At 41.6% G+C, this 17579-nt stretch overlaps 2 protein-coding genes across 7 annotated transcripts; one reads left to right on the top strand and one right to left on the bottom strand.

Moving 5' to 3' along the window:
* Window positions 1–294: 294 nt before the first annotated feature.
* Window positions 295–4452, top strand: LOC120697162 (MACPF domain-containing protein At4g24290-like). Its single transcript, XM_039980294.1, has 7 exons — window positions 295–1029; window positions 1172–1410; window positions 1723–1921; window positions 2266–2334; window positions 2426–2615; window positions 3038–3204; window positions 3462–4452. The coding sequence occupies exons 1-7, from the start codon at window positions 763–765 to the stop codon at window positions 4158–4160; spliced, it is 1830 nt and encodes a 609-aa protein (XP_039836228.1). The 5' UTR covers window positions 295–762; the 3' UTR covers window positions 4161–4452.
* A 413-nt stretch (window positions 4453–4865) lies between these two features.
* LOC120697163 lies at window positions 4866–13943 on the bottom strand. Of its 6 annotated transcripts, XM_039980298.1 has the most exons (9): window positions 10333–10403; window positions 10165–10230; window positions 9006–9126; window positions 8837–8904; window positions 7955–8365; window positions 6995–7822; window positions 5934–6146; window positions 5527–5703; window positions 4877–5217 (listed from the first exon to the last, which is right to left on the bottom strand). In XM_039980298.1, exons 3-9 carry the CDS (start codon window positions 9124–9126, stop codon window positions 5164–5166), a joined length of 1872 nt encoding a protein of 623 aa, XP_039836232.1. In that variant the 5' UTR covers window positions 10165–10230; window positions 10333–10403; the 3' UTR covers window positions 4877–5163. The 6 variants fall into 6 exon arrangements, with proteins under 6 accessions (XP_039836229.1, XP_039836232.1, XP_039836230.1 ...); XM_039980295.1 differs by lacking the exons at window positions 9006–9126; window positions 10165–10230; window positions 10333–10403 and adding exons at window positions 13546–13611; window positions 13709–13943 and having other exon boundaries at window positions 4866–5217; XM_039980296.1 differs by lacking the exons at window positions 9006–9126; window positions 10165–10230; window positions 10333–10403 and adding exons at window positions 13567–13611; window positions 13709–13943.
* Between the last annotated feature and the right edge of the window lie 3636 nt (window positions 13944–17579).

Consider the following 17579-nt stretch of genomic DNA (forward strand, 5'->3'; position numbering starts at 1 on the left):
AATAAAGAAGGAAAAGGAAGCAGGGAATCGCATATCAAGCTCAAAAACCAGCGAGCAGCACGTGAAAACAACTCAGCAGTTCCAAGTTTCCAACTTGCAGGAACAGCAATTTAACATGGAAGCAAAATAAAAACCAAACGGAAAGGTGACATCTTTGACAAGTTTTCTAGCTAAAAAACAGCACAAAAGGCGCCAAAGATCCGAGAGAAGGGAAGGAAAAAGGTGTGACCGGGTGATGACCAACCAACCCCCTCGCCTATGACTGTGTGTTTGACCCCAACAAATCCCAAAACCAGAAGAGCAAGAGGACACAGCGGGCCGGCCAAACTTTATTGCTTGACCTGCTGCCACACGCACCTCCCTCCTCTCTTCCGCGTCGCCGCCGCCAAATTCCAACCGCAATCCCGCCGCAATCTGCCCCTGCGCTCGAAATCGGCTCACGCATCCTCAATTTTTCAGCTCAGGGGTCGCAGAATTGCATCGAGCTCGCCATGCTCGGCCGCTGAGTTCCATTCAGCTACCCGCTTCTAATCCACAAGTCGCCTCTCAAAGTTGCAAGAAGCGCGAGCTGCAGAAATCTTCCAGAGCTTCCTCCGTCGTCTCGGCGTCTGAATCCCCGTAGCGGAGCTAGCTAAGAGGGCGGGGCTTCTTCAAATTTCAAGTCTTGGGCCGCTCGGAGCTGCTCCGGGCTCCTCAAGATCGAGGCAGTCCAAGAGCCGGCAGCATTCCTCTTAGGGTTTCCCCGCTGTCTGATGGTCGGAAATGGCGCTTAAGGCCTCGGCTCAGGGCGCCGCGGAGGCGGCCATAGCGGCCATCGGCCGCGGCTACGACGTTGTCTCGGACGTCCGCCTCAAGTACTGCAAGGGCAGGCTCGCGGACCCGGACGCGCGCCTCATTGACCTCAGCCTCGATGAGGTCCAGGACGTCGTGCTCCCCGGCAGGATCAAGGTCGCCGCCGTCCCCAAGTCCATCAAGTGCGACAAGGGCGAGCGGACGCGCTTCCGCTCCGATGTCCTCTCCTTCCAGCAGGTCCCTCCCTTTACTTTGCGTATGCAGCTCCAACTGTTTGCTATTATGATTTATGAGTGGGTTGTTCTAATCTGCTGTCATTAGTTTGTTAGATGCTTAGTTGCTACGGAGTAGTTTTGAGCCAGGAAATGTATTCTTGCAGATGTCTGAGCAGTTCAACCGGGAGCTTTCGTTGACTGGGAAAATTCCATCCGGCATGTTCAATAGCATGTTTGATTTTTCTGGCTGCTGGCAGAAAGATGCGGCTGGCACCAAGTCCCTTGCTTTCGATGGCTGGTACATTTCGCTGTATACAGTTGCACTGTCCAAGTCCCGTATTCTACTGCGTGATCATGTTACTCAAGCAGTGCCTTCAACCTGGGATCCTGCTGCTCTGGCAAGGTTAGACAACTTATTCTCGTGTGCTGCTGTAAGACCAAACTGTGATCATTTCTGCTGTAAAAAGGTATAGTAGCTTGGATTCTTTGTCAAGCGACTCATATTATTGGAGACCTGGTACGCTGGAGTAGCAATTTGTGATTCTAGCTTAGTGCTACTGTTGTCCCCTTTTTTATCTCGTCAGATTGATGAATGCTGCATTGCCTACACACGCTTCCCTCTTTTGAGTTTCAGTATTGTATGATTGGTCATTACTAAGAAAGGTATGAATTGATGTTGTTCCTCAACTTTGATTCTGGTTGCTTCAATTTTCAGGTTCATTGAAAAGTTTGGAACTCACATAGTTGTTGGTATTAAAATGGGAGGGAAAGATGTTATTTATCTGAAACAACAGCATTCATCAAGCTTGCAACCAGCTGTTGTTCAGAAACGACTTAAGGACATGTCAGACAGGAGGTTTTTGGATGCAAACGAGCATGATATGAATATCAAGGCTGCATATGGGAAGGATAAGGTGTTTTCCTATTCTGCATTTTCCGTGGTTTTTGGGCCTTTTTTTTTATAAGGAGATTGGGGGTGGGGTGGGTGTGTGTGTGTGGGGCGCGGGGGGGGGGGGGGGGGGGGTAGGGGAATCGTACTTTTTTATGATTTTATTTTAATTTTATATGATTTGAAGCTGAATTTCAAGTAATCAGCATGAAAAAATGTACATAAATCTTCTTTTAAAACCATACTATTAAATATTTGAATTGAAGTATTGGTAATGATCCTCTTAACTATGTGAAAACTGCATGCTGATCAGTTTTAGCTATATTTTAGAGGCATGTTTTCAATAATTTGATGCAACATCCTGTGCAGAATGATGCAAGAGAGCAACGACTAAGATTTGTGGAATCAAGCCCATCAAGTTCTTACTGCTCGAAGGAGGTATTGATTCTTTTGGCCCCTAGGAAGTATGCTTAACACGTTTTCCTGTTCATATAACATAAGTTATTTTATACATATATATATGTTTCAGGATTTGGTGATGGTGGTTAAGCGGAGAGGTGGAAGGGAATGGGACAAAGAGATGCCTCACAGTGAGTGGATAAACACTGTTCAGTTAGAACCTGATGTCATCTCAATGTCCTTTCTACCTATTACTTCATTGTTGAACGGAGTACCTGGCTGTGGGTTTCTGAATCACGCAATTAATCTGTACCTACGCTGTAAGTTCATATCTCACTGTTCAATTCAATAATTTATGTCACTGAGCATTCCTTCGTTAATTCATTTTCTAAGGTGCTTTCTAGTCATGTTATGAAGTTGCTGCATCACGTAGTTGAGGAGGCCTAAGCCATTTTTCAATGGTTATGGTGCTATGCATACTCTTCATTCCTTGGACTGCCTTATTGTTTGTAGGTACCTTTTGTTTAGCGTGTCACTAAGTGCTCTAAACAGCTGGTAATTATGACATAGTATGCCTTCCTAGGTGCTTGAAATGCTGCAAATGTCTATGAAAAAACAGATGATGAATTCCATATGCTATGGAATACAGGAATTTATCTAGTAGGTTTATGTTATATCACTGGAACAGCTGAAGTAGAAATGTCCTAAAAACCAGATGACTGATTTATTCAATTTATCGCAGATAAGCCTCCTATTGAAGAACTTCACCAATTTTTGGAGTTCCAGCTACCAAGGCAATGGGCGCCTGTGTACAGTGACCTTCCCCTTGGCCCTCAGAGGAAGAGACAGAGTAGTGCATCTTTGCCCTTGAGTTTCATGGGACCGAGGCTCTATGTCTGCACTAGTATGGTATGTGTATTCTTGTGATCTTCATAACTTTTTTGGTTTATACTTTATGCACTGTGAATCTGTATGATGAGATTGATTATAAAAGCAAGTAGCCATAGAGAGTTTGTGTGTTTATACTTCGTTCTCATGGTTTGTTGATTGAATCTGCCTTCTCGTTTGTTACAGACCAACTGAAAACACGTTGGTGTTTGAACTTTGAAGAGAATTTGTCTTCATGTAGTTTCCTTACGTAACATGTGCTGTGGTATTTGATACAGGTTGATGTGGGTGAAAGACCTGTTACTGGACTGCGGTTGTATCTTGAGGGAAAGAAAAGCAACATGTTGGCTATCCATCTTCAGCATCTATGCTCGCTTCCTCAAATTCTGCAGCTTCAGGATGACCCATACAATCACCGAACTCCAGGACCATATGACAGCAAGTACTTCGAACCATTTGGATCCTGGAAGCGTTTCTCTCATGTCTACACGGAACCAGTGGAGTCTGACGATGACTCCTCAATTGTGACTGGGGCACAGTTACACGTGAGCAGCCATGGGTTGAGGAAAATCCTCTTCCTCCGCCTCCGTTTCTCCAAAGTCATCAATGCTGCACTTGTCAAGAATCCCGAATGGGAAGGATCACCAAATTTGGGCCAGAAGTCCGGCCTCATCTCGACCCTCATTAGTACGCATTTCTCCACGGCAGCTCAGAAGCCTGCCCCGCGCCCAGCTGAGGTGAACATCAATTCAGCTGTGTACCCTGGTGGTCCACCTGTGCCTGTGCAGGCCCCAAAGCTGCTTAAGTTTGTGGACACAGCAGAAATGTTGCGGGGACCGCAGGACACGCCGGGATACTGGGTGGTCTCTGGTGCGAAACTGCAGCTAGAGAGGGGCAAGCTATCGCTGCGGGTGAAGTACTCGCTCTTGACAGCCATGGTACCTGATGATGAGTATCCACTTGATGAACATAGTTGAAACTCAGTACCTGGAGAGGCTAATGTGCAATTAATCTATGGTGATGGTGCATGCAAGTAAAGGTTTTCAATGTGCGTTTTAGGAAGGCTCTCCAACATGTACATCGCTTCTCTTTTGATTCTGCCTATTTCTCTCACCGGAGCGTGCTGTTTGTAGTTCAATATCGGGCGTTCAATTTGTTTTGCAGAGGGTGAAGTGTATAACATTCTTTGTATATACATGCTGTATGTACTTGCAACAAGGAAAAGATAGCACTTGCTATTCCGCTCCTATCTTTTCTGAACGTTGTCTTGCATGCTCTGGCATTCTTTTGATCAACATTCTTTTCCTAACATTTCAAAAACAACGAAGCACTAATTTCTGTACTTGTGACAGCCTTGCTAGACTAAGATTTTGTTTTGCAGCAATGGATATCTGTAGCTACGGTCGCATTTGGAACATTGGAAATTTTCCCAGTCCTCTATATATATGAGTTCGAAATCAAGCTACTACATCTGTTTCAAATTGTAGTTCGTTCGTCTTATTCAAAAAACTGTGCAAATATTATCAAATTTAAGTTATTGTTAAAGATTTTGTATTGATAAAGCAACCCACAACAAAAGAAGTGATATTTTGCACAAAATTTTAAATAAGAGTGGGTTCAAACTTGGGGTAAAAAAATAAATGATCTACCATTTGAAACGCTCGAGTGGCAATGGCTCGTCATTAAAAAGTAGTAACAAGCAACAAGGCTCAAAACTCACATTTGACAAGTAACCAGAATTCTGGAAATATCGAAGTACCCTGGTTTCAGGAAATCTCCGGTGCTAAAATCTCTTCACGTCTCTGTTTACCAATACACCTATGCTACTACATAAACACTGTATAACAATAAAGCAGTTTCAGATGACACGTATAGACAATTTTTGGTTGGAATTGTTCTCCAAAGGAGCGTCAGTGCCTTCAGCTACTTTACTGACTCATAAATAATGCTCTTTATTTCAGTTGTACAGTGATCTGTGCATTAGTCCCAATTCTCGTACAAACTCCAGCTCTCCATGCGTGCCTCCAAATTTCCCTACAGATACAAACAAGCATATCAGAAACTAACATGTAGCAAAATATATATATTAATTACAGCAGGTGGCACACACAGATGGCATGCAAACACAGCAGAAATCAGATTCCTGGCACCAGTCAACTCTAATTCCATGATGATTCCAAGCAGAGTTGAACCTGCATGCTCAATTTCTTTATTTTGGGTAGATTACCAGCATCTACATGCATGTCATATAACAAAGGCACTCGGATATAATAAAAGGCATGTCCCTGTTCTTGAAAATATTACCAAGCTGCAGTCCATAGATCTAAACAGAAATGTACATACCATCGGCTCCAAGTCTTCAGAAAATCTAGCTTGATGTGTTGACTCTGGGTTTTCGCCCTTTTGGGCACGGCATGCATTATCTTTTTCTTCATAAAAATCAAAATCATCCAGAATTGATGTTCCCTGAAGGTGATCCTTGAAAATTTTCAACATTTGCATACCTTGTGCCAACCCAATCTGCATAACAAGAAAAATATGATAAGGGATAGAATGATTCAAAATTGTGCTATAACAAATCGTACGATGAGAACTTTTGATGTCTATTTGAGGTCTTAAGACGAATTTATTTTGAACCTGTTAGCTTTAATAAAACAGATGTTCTTAGCTTCTATGTCCTACAACGATGAGTCAATAAAAGTAAATAATTTCCTCTGTAACCCATTCTTAGAGCAGATTTGGGATGGTACCTCCTGAGTGTCCCTACTAAAAGTAACTGGTCTGTAATCATTGTGTTCAAGAATTATATGTTTGAACAGACGATTTGGAATGTCCTTTATAATATGCCATATTATAGGGAAAAAGCCATTCCATTTATCTCCTTTCCAGAAATCCATGGTCTTCTTGAAATCAACAGGGCCTAACATTTCAGCCAACCCTACAAACTGTCCGCTGGTGTTAACCTGAAAAAGAAATAATGAGGAACATGCCTATTGAAATTCAAGTTTCTTTGAAAATAACATCCATTGGATTAAATAGGTGTATTTTTAATTAAAAAGATCATCACTTATTCTAATGGCAGGCTGTCTGGGCCAGAATCAGGTTAAAACGATCCTCAAAGGAAATCAACTACACATTTGAAATAATGAACCAGTTAATTCAGAAACCAAGCAAGTAAAAAGCAGAAATCGCAAGAAAAATCATCAAAATATAGCATGCATCAATTTTTTTTTTATGCTAGGAAGTAGCGAATAGCCAACTACAATCACATTTCCTTTAATTAGTTCTCAAAACATTTTTGAGGAAATTAGTCCTAAAATTACACAGGTAATAAAGAATCGAGCATAACTACATACATGTCTTGACCAAATAAGTGTGCATGATGAGATGTTCGTTACAACCTTTTGAGTAAGTGTACATGCTTATGCAAAAATAAATCCTAAAACAAAAAGGCTGAAACAATGTTTATTTAAAGAAGCCTTTAGTAAGGTGCAGATTCAAAACAAGAAAAAAACCCTGCAGCAGGTTGTCCATTGGAGCTGGATCCAAGGTTGTCAATCACTATAGTCATTTACAACCATTCAACTAAAACTTTGTAGCTCAAGACAAAACCACTTGAATCCCTCTTAGAAAAGCAGTGATGTCTCACTTAACAATCTTACTCAAATATTGCTTTTATCAGATATTATCATATTATGACCATTGACCTCCCAAAAAATACAAGGTAGGACAGTATAAACTCATTTACTCGTGCAGTTTTGAACAGGTAGGAAGATAAATAATTAGAAGTAAACATTTGATCCTTACTGACCGAGAAGAATAGGAACACAGGACAGTTCTCCCCATTCTCTTTCATTAAAATTTGAGCTTCATGGTAAGCAGCATCAAGTTTATCATTCCCGTTTGCTGTACTTGCCCAAACGTTGTATTTGATACCTTTATGAATATCGTCTTCACTATATGATTTTATCATGAAAAACTTGGCCTGTTTATACTGAACTGAAAAGTCGGATCTATTAATTTGATCCCTACAGACAAATGGACTTGAGATATCTTTCACACTGGATGAAGCTGAAGTATTATTCAATTTACTTGCTCTTGGCCCACGAACTTGGTCCTTTATATCCTCAGGATTTCTGCACCTATTATCTTTCATATTGGTCCTGTGGTGGATACTACTGTTTACAACTCTGTTGACCATCCTATGTTCCATAAAAGCATGTTTGCTTGTGGTAACTTTGGATTGCTCATTGGTATTAATCCTGGCAAAATTTTGTCTTGAGTGACCATTCCAATGAGAAGCACCTTGCCGGTACCTTGATGGTGCAGGTGCCTCAGCATCATGGCACCAATGACCAGAGTGCAGAGGAATCTTATATCGGTAACGCCAATTTGGAGACAGTGACGGGATCTCATCACCATACTCCTGTCTTCTTGAGAACAATGGGGTTTGAAGATCGTAGTGCCATTGGCTTGAGAGTGAAGGTAGCCCATTATGCTTCTTACTAGACAAAGAAGGGATCTCATCGCCATACTGCAGCCCTCTTGGTACCGAAGGGCCTCCATCATCAAAGCACCATTGACGTGAAATAGGATTGATCCCATCTACATAGTGGGGGGCACTGGCATAATCGCCCAGCTGTTTCAACAAGAACTTGTCATGATGAAATATTTCCATATAGAAAAAGGTTAACTGTTATACATGCATCGGATTAAGAAAATACAGACATATATCACTATTTAGTACAGTCAGAATGATCAACGGATATACCTCACTGCAATTTTCTACAGATTGACCACTGCGGCTTGACAAGGCAGTAAATCGGTCTGATCTTCTGCAACAACGATCAGAATGATCTAAACCATAATCGAGTTCAACTTCTCCTAGATGCTTTGTCATGTGAAGAGCAGTGGCAGGATATGAAGCACGATAATGTGGTCTTGCACTGAGGGTGTTGGTTTTGGTTCTCATTTTCCCGAATGCATGCCCTAATGCATCTGGGCTACTTGGTGGTGGTGCTGCTGCTTCTAATGCAGAAGAGTTTTCCCAAGAACAGCTTGAAGTAGGAAGGTGTGACTTCTGCCTCTGACATTCTCTTCCCAGTGGCAAACGATCCTCAGAATATGCATGTGATCTAAGGTCAGTAACATAGTTGGACTCCGAAGGCTGTGTTTGATAATCCTGCAAGGGGAATTGTTCAAGTAGAGTAAAAGGGAGTTTAATATGGGCCCAATTGCATAATCGAATAAAAAACGTACATGTCTTGACACACAGTGCCCAAGTAACAATTTCATTCACTGATCTAACTAAACTACAGGTACGTCCAAGTAGTCTGGACAGATAATGCAATTATTAAGGCAACATATTCAACAAGCGAACATATACGTTTCACATGCGAATGTAGTTGTTTATGTTTTCATAAGACAAAATAATCTTTTGAGCTCATGCGAACAAGTTGAAATGTCCAAACCCATTTCAGAACTAATTAAGTATATATTTTATTCAGTCTTATTGCTGAATTATTTGACACTTAAATCTCTAATTGGTTATCTGTTCATTATGTAGGGTTGAACAAGATATCATACGGGTGTAGTATTGTAAGTAAAATAAAAGAAAGGAAAAGGGCGAATGTTATCAAGAGAAAGCATGTACCACACGTGACAAATCCCTTTTTGCCTGAGATAGCAAATGGCCATCTTCCTCAAACTTCATATTGTCCCCTACAGAATGAAACCAGAATTGGCTGGAAAATAAACACGGGCCCAACGTAACCTTGCTCATTTAGAACTTGGTTTTCTTTGGAAAGGACCAGGACACACACATAATCGGTATGAAGAACCTGGATCTTGCTCGAAAACCACGTCCTTCGTAATGGAAGCACAAGTATCAAATTTGGTTTCTGTTTCCCTTTCCATTTCTGGTGGATCAAAAACTTCCTGCATCTGTCAAGCAAAATACAAGAAGTAAATGTGAGAACTGATGAATAAACTGGCTAATCCAGACTGTGCTACTATTTCTTAATGATCAGAGGCCAACATTTAAGGTCAAATATTAATGATTGAACCCACAAACCAAACTGGAAGCAATTATGCAAATTTGCTACAGATGGTAGAAAAGATCAAATAAAACTCACGCATTGCCGCGCAAGTTGATTACAAACAAGAACTACTGCATGGGGTTTGCACAAGCATGCACTGATCGATACAATCAACTTTCACAACAAAAAATGGCAGATTTGGGCATGGATGAAGAATGATGGCATATTGAACAGATCTGAGCATGAACTTGCAGTGTCGATGCAATCTGCCAAAAGAAGGTAACAGGCATGGATGACTCAGGTCTCCAGGCAGGATCTTATACCGGTTCTCGTGATCGGCGGCTTGCAGTCCAATTCCAAACTGGGAGGTGAAAGGTGGACACCAGGATCTGGCGGTGACCACGTGAAGAAAATAGGGAGATGTTGAGATCACGTGAGCAGAGAAGCGATGGGGAGGGGTGACGGGAAGGGGCTCGAAAAGCAATGCAGGGGCAGCTCGGGGCGATGCCACCAAACCCTAGCCATCTCTGCGCGCAAGATTTGAGAACCACGGGTGTGCGGAGCACAGGGATGGGTGCAAGGTGGGGAAACAAAAGCAGTTGCCAACGAGTATGTTTTTTTCCGTTACAAGACTATAGTAAAAAAGGACAGGAAAGTCACACTTGTCCTTTGTGTTCTGCTCTATCCATATAAACACCACACCAATGCATGCTGAAACCAGAACAAATAAAACAAAGTGTAACCAAAATGGCACGATTTGTTTCAGGTAACCACAATTCCGCAACAATTTTCTTATCAGGACAAGAAACGGCAACATTTCCTCTGGAAAATCCAGCATACTTGACAACTCCATTTGGAACTAAAAGGGGGCGCTGGTTCAACTGCGCCCCAAAAAGGATTTTGAGAAAAAACAAACAAATAAATAAATAAATTGCACATTTACTTCGGATACGAAGGCCTATGTCAACCGAGGATCCGAGATCGATCTTGCGCACTGCAGGAGAAGAACCTAATAATCAAACAATGGGTGGATGGGTGGATTCAGGGTTTTTGAAAAAAAAATCGAAGTTAGTATTGAAATCCATGATAGATCCGAATACAAACAGCATACCTTAGGGGTTTGGGTGTTCGATTTCGCACAGAGGATAAGAAAGGGAAAGGAACGGGGAGTCAATACCCTAGTCAACCGGCGAAGCTCCCGACGATGAAGGCAGCGCCACGCCGCCACTCGCCCTGTCGTCCGTCGCCTCGCCGACGCCGACAGAGAGAGACGCCGATTTTTTTTTTTTGCACGTTGAACCGGCCCAGCCAACACAAACAAGCAAAGCAGGAGCACGAGGCCCATTTTGGCCCAGCGCACGAGAAAGGCCCAGGTTCTTTCCTTCGTTGCGTTCACTGTGGGCGTTGTTTTTATTTTTATATTTTTCAAAATCATTTTTTACAGAAATATATTTTCAGTTTCATAATTTACAGATTTATACCCCTACCGCGCGGCTGCTGGGCGGCCGGCCCCTTGCCGCCCTCCTGCCGGGCGATAGGGACCTTAATATAAATAAAATTTATTTTTAATCGCAAATAAATTTTATTTATATTAAGGTCCCTACCGCCCGGCAGGAGGGCGGCCGCCCAGCAGCCGGGCGGTAGGGGTATAAATCTGTAAATTATGCCAAATGCGATTAAAAATAAATTTTATTTATATTAAGGTCCCTACCACCCGGCAGGGGGCCGGCCGCCCAGCAGACGGGCAGTAGGGGTATAAATCTGTAAATTATGAAACTGAAAATATATTTCTGTAAAAAATGATTTTGAAAAATATAAAAATAAAAAAACGCCCACAGTCAACGCAACGAAGGAAAGAACCTGGGCCTTTCTCGTGCGCTGGGTCAAAATGGGCCTCGTGCTCCTGCTTTGCTTGTTTGTGTTGGCTGGGCCGGTTCAACGTGCAAAAAAAACCGGCGTCTCTCTCTGTAGGCATCAGCGAGGCGACGGACGACAGGGCGAGTGGCGGCGTGGCGCTGCCTTCATCGTCGGGAGCTTCGCCGGTTGACTAGGGTATTGACGCCCCGTTCCTTTTCCTTTCTTATCCTCTGTGCGAAATCGAACACCCAAACCCCTAAGGTATGCTGTTTGTATTAGGATCTATCATGGATTTCACTACTAACTTCGATTTTTTTTTTCAAAAACCCTGAATCCACCCATCCACCCATTGTTTGATTATTAGGTTCTTCTCCTGCAGTGTGCAAGATCGATCTCGGATCCTCGGTTGACATCAGGGTTAACCGAACCGTCGGTAACCGGTCCGGTTTGACCGGTTACCGGTCAAACCGGTCCGGACCGGTTCCGGTTCGGTCCGGTATGAAACCGGTCCAAATTCAAAATTTAAATTTAAATTCAAAAAAATAAAAAATTCCCAAAAAATTCCTAAAAATATTTCAAGATGCAAAGAATCTAATGGTGTCAAATTTTCTCAAAAATTCGTTTATTTAGTATGGTTTGCGGAATTTATAAGTTAAATAAAAAAATGTGCATACGAAAGTATACAAATACAATGTAAAAGTAGTATAAAAAAGAGTTGGATGGTTCATTTAGACTAAAATATGTTGTACAAACATTTATTTAGTATACTTTGTGGGCATTTGAATTTAAACAAAAAAAGAAAAAAATTTGAATTTGACCGGTTACCATCCAAACCGGCCGGTTATCATCCAAACCGACCAGTATACCGGCCAAACCGGCCGGTATACCGGTCTAACCGACCGGTATACCGGTAGGAACCGGTTGAACGGGGAAGTTTGAATTCAAATTTGAATTCCACCGGTTCCGACCGGTAACCGGCCAAACCGGACCGGTATACCGGAACCGGAGGCCGGCGGTTACCGGTCACCGGTCGGATACGTTAACCCTGGTTGACATAGGCCTTCGTATCTGAGGTAAATGTGCAATTTATTTATTTATTTGTTTGTTTTTTCTCAAAATCCTTTTTGGGGCGCAGTTGAACCAGCGCCCCCGTTTAGTTCCAAATGGAGTTGTCAAGTATGATGGATTTTCCAGAGGAAATGTTGCCGTTTCTTGTCCTGATAAGAAAATTGTTGCAGAATTGTGGTTACCTGAAACAAATCGTGTCATTTTGGTTACACTTTGTTTTATTTGTTCTGGTTTCAGCATGCATTGGTGTGGTGTTTATATGGATAGAGCAGAACACAAAGGACAAGTGTGACTTTCCTGTCCTTTTTTACTATAGTCTTGTAACGAAAAAAAACATATTCATTGACAACTGCTTTTGTTTCCCCACCTTGCACCCATCCCTGTGCTCCGCACACCCGTGGTTCTCAAATCTTGCGCGCAGAGATGGCTAGGGTTTGGTGGCACCGCCCTGAGCTACCCCTGCATTGCTTTTCGAGCCCCTTCCCGTCACCCCTCCCCATCGCTTCTCTGCTCACGTGATCTCAACATCTCCCTATTTTCTTCACGTGGTCACCGCCAGATCCTGGTGTCCACCTTTCACCTCCCGGCTTGGAATTGGACAGCAAGCCGCCGATCACGAGAACCGGTATACGATCCTGCCTGAGACCTGAGTCATCCATGCCTGTTACCTTCTTTTGGCAGATTGCATCGACACTGCAAGTTCATGCTCAGATCTGTTCAATATGCCACCATTCTTCATCCATGCCCAAATCTGCCATTTTTTGTTGTGAAAGTTGATTGTATCGATCAGTGCATGCTTGTGCAAACCCCATGTAGTAGTTCTTGTTTGTAATCAACTTGCGCGGCAATGCGTGAGTTTTATTTGATCTTTTCTACCATCTGTAACAAATTTGCATAATTGCTTCTAGTTTGGTTTGTGGGTTCAATCATAACTGTAGTACTTGTCCCAATCATTTCTTTTGCATATTGCCAAACCATTTAAGGACCTGCTTCTGCTCCACCAGAGGAGCTACTCCTTCAGAGGATTACGAGCAGGAGCTCTACCAAAGGCTTAAGCTTATGGAATATTAATATTTGACCTTAAATGTTGGCCTCTGATCATTAAGAAATAGTAGCACAGTCTGGATTAGCCAGTTTATTCATCAGTTCTCACATTTACTTCTTATATTTTGCTTGACAGATGCAGGAAGTTTTTGATCCACCAGAAATGGAAAGGGAAACAGAAACCGAATTTGATACTTGTGCTTCCATTACGAAGGGCGTGGTTTTCGAGCAAGATCCAGGTTCTTCATACCGATTATGTATGTGTCCTGGTCCTTTCCAAAGAAAACCAAGTTGTAAACCGCTTGGCATATATTGCAAAACCGCTTGGCATATATTGCAAAACCGCTTGCAGTACAGTATATATGGGCTGCAGTACAGATGTGCCTTCTTTTGTGAAGTGGTTGATGGATGTCATTGGTATCTGGATTCAGATCCGAGTACAGATAGTTTCGTTAGGGTTTGGGGTGCTCCGTCTCGCACAGCACAAGAAAGGAGAAGGGGGCGGGCCGCGGGCGTACCTGGAGGATGCTCGTCGCCGGCAAAGGGCTGGACGAAGACCTGGCGCCGCCGCTCGCCCAGTCGTCGCCGCCGCCAGGGAGGGAAGGAAGAGCAAGGGAGGAGAGAGAGAGAGCCCGAGAGAAGGGAAGAAAGAAACAAAGGGAGGAGATAGATGAACCTGATCCCCTGAGCGAGGGCTGTCAATGAACCGGGCTCGACTCTCGAGCGAGCCTGGCGCATCCCGAGCCGAGGTCGAGATGTTCTTAACTTTTTTTTTTCTTTTTAGACCACCATGGCAGAGGGTAGTATTATTGGTGACAGATGAGAAGATGCGCGTATAAGAAACGGATTTAAATTTAATAAATAAATGAAATAAAAATCAACATATCTAGACATTTAGCTTTATTATTTTATATTTATTTTAACTTGTGCGACAGCGAACTAGTGGGGTGCTTGCACATACCATGCAAAATAGGAATACTCGAACTTCAAGCTTCATTGAATAGCTTCATCTCATATCATAGGAGCTCACTAGTTGCAGATTAGGCCAAGCTTGGCTTATTCTTACTTTTACTCTGTTCGGCTGGCTTGTCAACCAACCAGTCAGCAGTGTTTTTCTCTCGTAGTCTCGAGCTTTTCTGGTTATCCAATACTCGGCAGATTAGCGGGTACAAATTAAATGGTTGTCACATGATTTATTTCTTTACCTCTCTTTCTGTTTTTTATATACACCTATCTTTTCTTTTTAATATAATTGGTGAAATAATAAAATTAGTTGATCATCATTTCAGCAAGTTAGGAATTTTTGCCGGCAAATACTAACCACCATCCCGATCATAAAATTTTTTGCTTGTCAGAATTTTGTTATTTGTATAGAATATTATTTTCTCATCTTATTCGCTAAAGTTTTATGTTGTGTGTACCTTTTTTTGAGACAATTATGTTGTGTGTATCTGCAAGTTAGGAATTTTTAATATACAAATACTAACCGGCAAAAAATTTCAGCAAAATATATGTCTAATAAACAAGTTAGGAAACTGTCTATCTTCTCCAACTCAACTTTATATGGTGGTTTAAGAAATACGGCTAAGAAAAATAATAATACAATGTTCAGAATAACCGTCTAATTTAGTGTTTGTAATAGACGATATAAAAAATATGGGTGATGTCTTAGATCCATCATTTGGAACATCTTGTTGTCATTGTTCTTTTTAGTATAGTGCTTTGCAATAAAATGAATATACTTTTAAAATTGAGTGTAGAAAATTATATTATATTAGTTTTTATCATACAATTTTATTATGTACTGGCTCCTTACAATTCAAATAATATATCTATATATTTATAAAGAGAGGACTGTTTCTTTAGTTCATTATTGATTTTGGTCATTAAACTTCACATCAGATATAGAACTGAGAGTGAAAGAAGTTCGCATGTAGATTGTAGTCTCATCCAACTTGGAATTAAAACCTTACCTTCTTTTATAGATAGATGATTAGCAACAGGGGAAGGGAAAGGGCATGAGCAGAATGAAGTAGAGCGCGCCACCGACATGGCAGCATTCGTAAGGTAACCACGTAAGAGAGCCGGTGACATCATCGCCAAGCAAACGGTTGGCGAGCAAAAGAAGAGTTAGCTCGCTCATTAAACCATAGTGTCGGGACAAGCACTCAAGCACACACGCTAATATGATGGACACCCTTGTTGTTTATAAGGTCAAGACCGTGATAGCCAGCATAGTGAAGGATGGCTAGGAGATTTTTTTTAAGGAGAATGGGAGGCACATGTGGAAGTGTTAAGAAATGTAGAGGTCAAAAATTTATTTGTAAGGATTTTATATGAGATATTTTCACGTGAAATTTAATTATACCGTGATGATATTTAAATAGATAAGATTAATAAATGGTTCACATTATCGTCGGTAGCAACATACGAGCACATTTAAAATTAGCTTCATCTGCTGTTGCGGCTAGCTTTTGAACAAGTCCATCCGCCAACGACCCCTCCGATGCATTACATGTCCTAGGATTGATGTGACGACACAATGAAAGGGAAGACCATTACATGTCGTAGGATTGATATTGAGATCAAAACAATGCCAAGTTACTAGAAACTTCTTAAACTTTACAAAATGAATACTGACCACCATATTTTGGCACTAAACCAAATGAATACCTAAATTTCTTGCTAATATTTTGGAATGCCTTGGTTTTGGTAAGCCAATATCTTGGCTTTCGTAATTTTAGTTTCGAAAAAAATGTTATCCAACCAATCAGAATCTGACTCCGTACATGCATCCCTCCCTAGAAGAACCTCACTTATAAAAAGGTTGATCCACAGGTTTTCTCTGTATGCAGACCTACACTAATAACAATCTTTAGCACAACCTTTTTACATTGCTGATCTCACAGTTCTTGTTGCAAAACCGATCCATATTTTCATATAACCACTAAAGAAACTAGTTGGTGGTGTTGTCTGCTCCAACTCCATGTTCCTTTTTTGCTCCTACCAACTAACCATAATACCATTACAGTATCTCAGGGGCAATACACCCTAGGGGCGGATTTAGGTTTGTCAGAAAAAAATTGTTCATCGAAAAAAGGGGGCTTCAGCCCCCCGCCCCAAAAAAAAATCTCCATTGAAAGTGTTGCCAAGATAACGCACAACCACTTGCCAAAGGCTGGAGGTTAGCTTGACCAGAGACTGCTTGATTGAATTGAGAGGCAAAAACGAGTTCGGGTTAGTTACAAATGGAGGGGAGGCTGTGCTTTATAGGCAGCAGCTCACCCACTAAAAGCATAAAGCAAAAGATGCCAATGCCTTTCAACTTGGAAGCCAAGGCAAGTCTAAAGTAACACTAATGCATAAAGTAAGATACAAACACTAGGCTTATTTAGCTAACATTGCTCTAGTTGTCTTGTGTATCTGCTTGATTTGGCAAATTTGCTCTTGTTGCAATTTTGAAATTTTAAGAAAATCGATGGTAGCGTTAATAGGTGATGAAGCAAACGGGTCAACCTTAATTTTAAATCCAAATTTCTTTTTAAAAAATCTATTACCTCGTTTAATTAGGATTACTCAATCCTATGCATCAACAAATTTTACATTTTTCATGAGAAACGCATGAAGCGAGCTTGACATGATGAAAAACTCCGCCGTTGTGGGGACCGAGTGCTATTCTGTCCCCTGAACTTAAGCTCGACAGTTGAAACTGCTAGAGAGCAGCATGAGTACTGGGATTCATACGATTGGCACTGGCACCTGAGAGACATAAAGGCATTAATTTTGGGTCGCTGGTTCGAGCTATACACCTGTGTATGTGCTGATGACAACCTCCATGAACAACGCAAGCATCCATCAGGATCAGCTGGATGTGGTATGAGCATGTGTATGGGTGTGGATAAAATCTGAAGTTAGCACAACTAGATTAACCCCTGTAGCATAATCACTTTGGATCATCATCACCTAACTCTAGCATATACCAAAAATAAATAATCCATCAGCGTTTACAAGCTTGTGACGACATGATTATGCAACATGAGCAGATAAGAGGCCTTGTAACTCCGTTTAAATTTTTAACCACAAGCCACGAACAAACTGCTCCATTCTAGAAAATTTCCACTGTTAAGTTAGCTTGCTTGCTTGCAGAGAAGGAGGAAAATGAAACTACTTAGGCCCTGTTTAGTTCCCACCCCGTAAACGCAAAAACGCAACATTTTGCAAAAGAATCTTACTAATTTGAAGTACTAAATGAAGTCTATTTACAAAACTTTTTGCATGGATGGGCTGTAAATCACGAGACGAATCTAATGAACCTACCTAATCCATGATTTGCAACAGTGATGCTACAGTAACCATCGGCTAATTATTGCTTAATCATGGATTAATTAG

Source organism: Panicum virgatum, chromosome 3K, assembly GCF_016808335.1.
Source record: "Panicum virgatum strain AP13 chromosome 3K, P.virgatum_v5, whole genome shotgun sequence".
Classification (NCBI taxonomy): domain Eukaryota; kingdom Viridiplantae; phylum Streptophyta; class Magnoliopsida; order Poales; family Poaceae; genus Panicum; species Panicum virgatum.

Excerpts from the sequence above, each read along its gene's own strand:
- LOC120697163 (XM_039980295.1), bottom strand. The coding sequence starts at position 13,928 with ATGCGCCAGGCTCGCTCGAGAGTCGAGCCCGGTTCATTGACAGCCCTC. Across the intron at positions 6,147-6,994 it reads CTGTGTTCCTATTCTTCTCG|GTTAACACCAGCGGACAGTT; the intron begins GTCAGTAAGGAT and ends TTTCTTTTTCAG. Across the intron at positions 5,218-5,526 it reads CTGAAGACTTGGAGCCGATG|GGAAATTTGGAGGCACGCAT; the intron begins GTATGTACATTT and ends TTGTATCTGTAG.
- LOC120697162 (XM_039980294.1), top strand. The coding sequence starts at position 763 with ATGGCGCTTAAGGCCTCGGCTCAGGGCGCCGCGGAGGCGGCCATAGCG. Across the intron at positions 1,411-1,722 it reads GATCCTGCTGCTCTGGCAAG|GTTCATTGAAAAGTTTGGAA; the intron begins GTTAGACAACTT and ends TTCAATTTTCAG. Across the intron at positions 3,205-3,461 it reads TCTATGTCTGCACTAGTATG|GTTGATGTGGGTGAAAGACC; the intron begins GTATGTGTATTC and ends TATTTGATACAG.